Source organism: Mus caroli, chromosome 12 (assembly GCF_900094665.2).
Source record: "Mus caroli chromosome 12, CAROLI_EIJ_v1.1, whole genome shotgun sequence".
NCBI classification, from domain to species: Eukaryota; Metazoa; Chordata; class Mammalia; order Rodentia; family Muridae; genus Mus; species Mus caroli.
This window is the reverse complement of record NC_034581.1, coordinates 81,303,552-81,309,387: the sequence shown is the minus strand read 5'-3', so window position 1 is coordinate 81,309,387 and position 5,836 is coordinate 81,303,552. Positions and strand designations below refer to the sequence as shown.

General features: G+C 57.5%; 1 protein-coding gene across 1 annotated transcript; it reads left to right on the top strand.

Annotated features, from left to right (window-relative positions):
- The first annotated feature begins 302 nt into the window (after positions 1-302).
- Irf2bpl (interferon regulatory factor 2 binding protein like) lies at positions 303-4,411 on the top strand. Its single transcript, XM_021179261.2, has one exon. It carries the CDS (start codon positions 1,216-1,218, stop codon positions 3,547-3,549), a length of 2,334 nt encoding a protein of 777 aa, XP_021034920.1. The 5' UTR covers positions 303-1,215; the 3' UTR covers positions 3,550-4,411.
- The last annotated feature ends 1,425 nt before the right edge of the window (positions 4,412-5,836 follow it).

The following is a 5,836-nucleotide window of genomic DNA, read 5'->3' as shown; positions in this document are numbered from 1 at the left end:
GCCTGTTTCATCCCGCCTCCCCGCCCCGAACCCCCCCCTCCTCCCCGCACCCAAACCCTGGACTTGCAGCTTTAGCTCCCGGGGCCTCAGCTGTGGTACACACACGGCCGAAGAGGGGGGGAGGGGAGGAGAGGGTGGAGGCGCGGAGGAGGGGCCGACAGGGAGGAATCTGGGCATGCTGCCGCGCATGCGTCTTTCGCGAGCAACAAGTGGGCTCCACAGACAGAGGAAGTGTAAAGGGGGGGTGGGGGACTGGTGCAGAGCATGGCGGTGACGTCAGCGCTCCGCCCGGGCGGCATCCCGCGCGGCCAAGCCGGGGACAGCGCGAGCCGCAGCCCGAGCAGGAGCGCTGAGACGCGCCTCCGGAACGTAGAGTAACAATCACAACCCCACATTCCAGGCGAGCGCGAGCGGGAAGGGATGCGACCCGGGTGGAGGCGCCGAGCGAGCGCCCTGCAGCCAACGTGAGCGCCGCCAGCCTCTGGGGCCGGAGAGGTGCTCAGGCCAGGGGGCGGTGGGAGCCTGCGTGCGTGCGCTCCTCTCCTCTGCTCTCGTGTGTCTTGGAAACGGTGGCCGCGGTGGCCGGCTCCCTCCGGCGTGCAAACCCAGGCGCCGCCAGCGCAACGGCCGTCGCTGCGGAGGGGAAACGCTCCTCTCTTGGCAGCCACCACCTCCTCCCCCGGCCCTCCCGGGGAATCAGCGGCTTCAGCAAGATTGGACCTGGGCACCGGGTGGCACAACCTTCTAACCTTCTCCCCGGGGCGCCTGGCGTAGAGAGGACTCAGATCGTAGGGGGACCCCCTCCGCGCTTCCACGCTTCAATCACTCCGGGGAGGGGGCCAAGAGGCCACTGGCAGCCGGCCCCGGACACCGTAGCCCCCTCCCCCCAGGCCGGGAGCTCGCAGCCCTGATCTGCCGAACCAGGAAGAAGGCTCCCGGTGCTGTTCTCTGGACCAGACAGCCGCAGTAGGAGGTGGGGGCGAGGAGCGTGCGGTACCGGTCGGCCGCCTGGGCGGTGGAGCCCCCGCCGAGAGTCACTGCTGCGCCGGCAGTGGAGACTCGCGCTCTCTCCTGCCCCTGGGGCAGAACTTTCTCACCCCCCTCCGCCCCCCTCCTCCGCAGCCGGACTCCTTCCCCAGCCAGCTAGTCCTCCCGTAGGAGAAGGCGCCGCGGAGACAGCCCGGGCGGGGGCCTACCTTCCCCGAGGCTGGCATCATGTCGGCGGCGCAGGTGTCCTCGTCCCGAAGACAGTCTTGCTACCTATGCGACCTGCCTCGCATGCCCTGGGCCATGATCTGGGACTTCTCCGAACCCGTATGCCGTGGTTGCGTCAATTACGAAGGTGCCGACCGCATAGAATTCGTGATCGAGACAGCACGCCAGCTGAAGCGGGCTCACGGTTGCTTCCAAGACGGTCGCTCCCCCGGGCCGCCGCCGCCAGTCGGGGTCAAGACGGTGGCCTTGTCCGCCAAGGAAGCGGCAGCAGCTGCTGCCGCCGCGCAGCAACAGCAACAGCAGCAGCAACAACAGCAGCAACAGCAGCAGCTCAACCACGTCGATGGATCCACCAAACCTGCAGTGTTGGCTGCTCCGTCCGGTCTGGAGCGTTATGGCCTGAGCGCAGCGGCCGCCGCGGCTGCTGCCGCCGCCGCGGTGGAACAACGCAGCCGGTTCGAGTATCCGCCTCCTCCGGTGAGTCTGGGGACCAGCAGCCACGCCGCCCGGCTGCCCAACGGCCTGGGAGGTCCTAATGGCTTCCCCAAGCCGGCACCAGAGGAAGGCCCCCCGGAGCTGAACCGCCAGAGCCCCAACTCATCCTCAGCAGCAACATCGGTGGCTTCTCGGCGTGGGACGCATAGTGGGTTGGTGACCGGGCTGCCCAACCCGGGTGGTGGCGGGGGACCTCAGCTCACCGTGCCCCCCAACCTATTGCCGCAGACGCTGCTTAACGGCCCGGCCAGCGCCGCGGTGCTGCCTCCGCCCCATGGGTTGGGGGGAAGCCGAGGGCCCCCGACTCCAGCACCTCCGGGTGCTCCCGGGGGCCCTGCCTGTCTCGGGGGTCCCCCGGGTGTGTCAGCCACTGTATCCTCCGCTCCGTCATCGACCTCGTCGACGGTGGCAGAGGTGGGCGTGGGTGCTGCTGGCAAGAGGCCTGGATCGGTGTCGAGCACGGACCAGGAGCGTGAGCTAAAGGAGAAGCAGCGCAACGCTGAGGCCTTGGCCGAGCTGAGCGAGAGCCTGCGCAACCGCGCGGAGGAATGGGCCAACAAGCCCAAGATGGTCCGCGACACGCTGCTCACGCTGGCTGGCTGCACGCCCTACGAGGTGCGCTTCAAGAAGGACCACTCGCTTTTGGGTCGCGTCTTTGCCTTCGATGCGGTCTCTAAGCCGGGCATGGACTACGAGCTGAAGCTGTTCATTGAGTATCCCACGGGCTCCGGCAATGTGTACTCCAGCGCGTCTGGGGTGGCCAAACAGATGTACCAGGATTGCATGAAGGACTTTGGCCGGGGTCTGTCCTCTGGCTTCAAGTACCTGGAGTACGAGAAGAAGCACGGCTCTGGCGACTGGCGCCTACTTGGGGACCTACTGCCCGAGGCTGTGCGCTTCTTCAAGGAGGGCGTGCCCGGCGCGGACATGCTGCCCCAGCCCTACCTAGATGCTAGCTGTCCCATGCTACCCACGGCACTGGTGAGTCTCAGCCGCGCCCCCAGTGCCCCTCCAGGAACTGGAGCCTTGCCACCCGCGGCGCCCACGGGCCGGGGTGCAGCGTCCAGCCTGCGGAAAAGGAAGGCATCCCCGGAGCCTCCAGACTCAGCTGAAAGCGCACTGAAGCTCGGTGAGGAGCAGCAGAGGCAGCAGTGGATGGCAAACCAGAGCGAGGCGCTGAAGCTCACGATGTCCGCGGGAGGCTTTGCGGCGCCGGGACACGCAGCAGGGGGACCACCTCCGCCCCCTCCACCTCTGGGACCTCATTCCAATCGGACCACCCCGCCGGAGTCAGCCCCCCAGAACGGTCCGTCTCCCATGGCTGCCCTCATGTCGGTAGCAGACACTTTGGGCACAGCTCATTCGCCCAAGGACGGCAGTTCAGTGCACTCGACCACTGCATCTGCTAGGCGAAACAGCAGCAGCCCGGTGTCGCCCGCCTCCGTACCGGGGCAGCGTCGCCTGGCATCACGCAATGGGGACCTGAATTTACAGGTGGCGCCCCCGCCGCCTAGCGCCCACCCGGGCATGGACCAAGTACACCCCCAAAACATTCCGGATTCCCCTATGGCCAACAGCGGACCCCTCTGCTGTACCATTTGCCACGAACGTTTGGAGGACACGCATTTCGTTCAGTGTCCGTCTGTCCCTAGCCACAAATTTTGTTTCCCTTGTTCTAGAGAGAGTATCAAGGCCCAGGGGGCCACAGGTGAGGTGTATTGCCCCAGCGGAGAGAAATGCCCCCTAGTCGGGTCTAATGTACCTTGGGCCTTCATGCAGGGCGAAATTGCAACTATCTTAGCTGGGGATGTTAAAGTGAAAAAAGAGAGAGACCCTTGAACCGCAGGGCAGCGACATCCTTTGCCCTAGACCACCTCCTCTTCAATCTAGAGGGCCCTTCCCCCACCTGCCTCCATCTCCCCTATCCACCAAGATGTAGAATTGTGAATATAACTGCAAAAAGTTAGTCTTATGTATAGACATTATTTTCGTCGTATGTTTCTATATTTTGAAACAGGTATGTAACTTCTTCATTTGAAGGATAAGCTGGTTTGTGTTAAGCAGTATAATATTGATTGGGTCTTTCGCATCATATTCGTTAGCATTTATTTGGTGGCAGAATGTTTGCCTAGGTACAGAATTAATAGCCCTTAGCAACGACTGCTGCTGGTGTGTATTTTTGTAAATGTTATGCACTCTGAAAGGAAAAACACACAAAAGAAAAGAGATTTTTGTCGTTTTTTGTTTTGCCAAGGCCAGTGTTGCTGCCTAAAAAAAAAACAAAAACAAAAAAAAACAAAAAAAAAACATTGATACTATAAAATGGTAAAAAGCGTCTTCTTTCTAAACAGCCCCAAGTGTTGAAGTCTATACTTACTTTTGTTCTGTTCTGTTTTGTTTTCCTGTTTTGTTTGCAAAATGGTAAGGGGGGTGTTGGGAGGGGATGGGTGGTTTTTTTTTGTTGCAAGTTTGTGAAGGGGGAAAATGTTTTGATTTGTTTCTACTGACCTGAATGTGTTGGATCTTCACGTGTCGTTTTGTTTTGGCTTTATTGATGCACGGATGCTTTTGAACAGTAGAGCGAAATGCTAGACATGGAGAACTTGCTCTGTTTGTCCTTTCTACATTTCTGTAGTTAACAGAACACTGTAATGTGCCTTGCAGCTTAGTAACTTGTAATAAATTCAATTGATATTAATTCCGCCCTGAGTCAGCAAATTTGTCTTTCTAGGGTTGAAGCTATGCTCCTCCAATTAAAGGGGGACAACTGTTTACCTCCTACTTGGATGGAACCAGGCATCCTGGTTCCTTGGAAGGCTCTCGAGCAGGCTGCCCCACCCCCTGGGTACCAGACTGTTTACATTTACCTCCCCTGTAATCTACAGTTGCTGACTAAGCGATTTCTGTTTACTCTTAAGCATCTTTACCCAACCCCCCATACAGGACCCAGCTGCAAAAAAAAAAAAAAAAAAAAAAAGCATTGTCAGGAATGCTCTTTGGTGTCTTTCCCCGGGGCTATGAGTAGATCCTGGTACCCAGTGCAGCTGTGACTTAACAAGTGGGAACAGAAGGGAGTATTTTGCCTCTACAGGCAAGGCAGAATTTTCTGTCCTTGTACACTTAAAACAAAAGGTGTCTGGCTGGGCTTTGCTTCCTGTGTGTAGATGAAAATGTGACCAGCCAGCTTCCTGCATCTCCTGCCATGGATGTGTCCCTTAACTGCTCCCATTTCTAAGCTGCCATCACGGACTATCCCTCTGGAACTAAAGACTAAAATAAACCCTTTTCTTCAAAATTAAAAAAGAAAAAAAAAAAAAAAAGCCTAGGTAGGAGTGGGGGCAGGGAAGGGTGTGAGCATCTGGGAGGCAAATGCATGTTGATTGCAAAGCGGTTTTCACCTCATTCATTATATCTCACCCCTTAATGAGTGTTTCTTAAGTCAGGACACAGCTGATCAGAGCAGACGTGGGGGATGGGGGTGAAAGGGAAAGAAAAGCAAAGGTTGCTTAGGCACCAAATGGAATCCATTTCACTGGCAAAGAAACACAACTATCAACTTTGTTGCGAGCATGGCGGGGTGGGGAAAGTACAGAAGTAGCTAAGGCATCCTCTGGAGCTCAGAACCCCCAGCAGGCACCAGACAAGCCTTTCATCTAGCTAGAGCAAGGCTAGCAAACAGTCCTGGTTTGAACCTTGTCCTTTCCTGGAGGCAACAGAGGACTAGAAAACAGAAAGGAAACAAAACAACAGGGGTGATCTGATCTGAAATTAATTCCTAGCCACTCCCCATTCCTGGCTGGGAGAACTGACCCGATCTGGATTGCCTGTCCTTGTTGGAGGAAATGATCTCCCTAAAGAGGAGTCTGGGAGCAGGAAGGTGGGAATGGGTGGCAGGAGGAAATAAACCGTGGGATGGTCCTGAACACCAGCACTATGGAGGTTTGATTGAGTCGGGATTTGCAGTTAATATACCCTTTGAATTTCTGTCCCTGCTTGGCCACCATATTGAAGTGGAACCCAGAATCCCAGTGTCCCTGTGTGGGTGTGTATGTTTGGGAATGGGACTCTGTGGTGCTCTTGATGGTTCTGCAGCATGAAACATGGGAGGTGCCTGGCTCACCTCTAA

Coding starts and splice junctions, on each gene's coding strand:
- Irf2bpl (XM_021179261.2), top strand. CDS start 1,216: ATGTCGGCGGCGCAGGTGTCCTCGTCCCGAAGACAGTCTTGCTACCTA.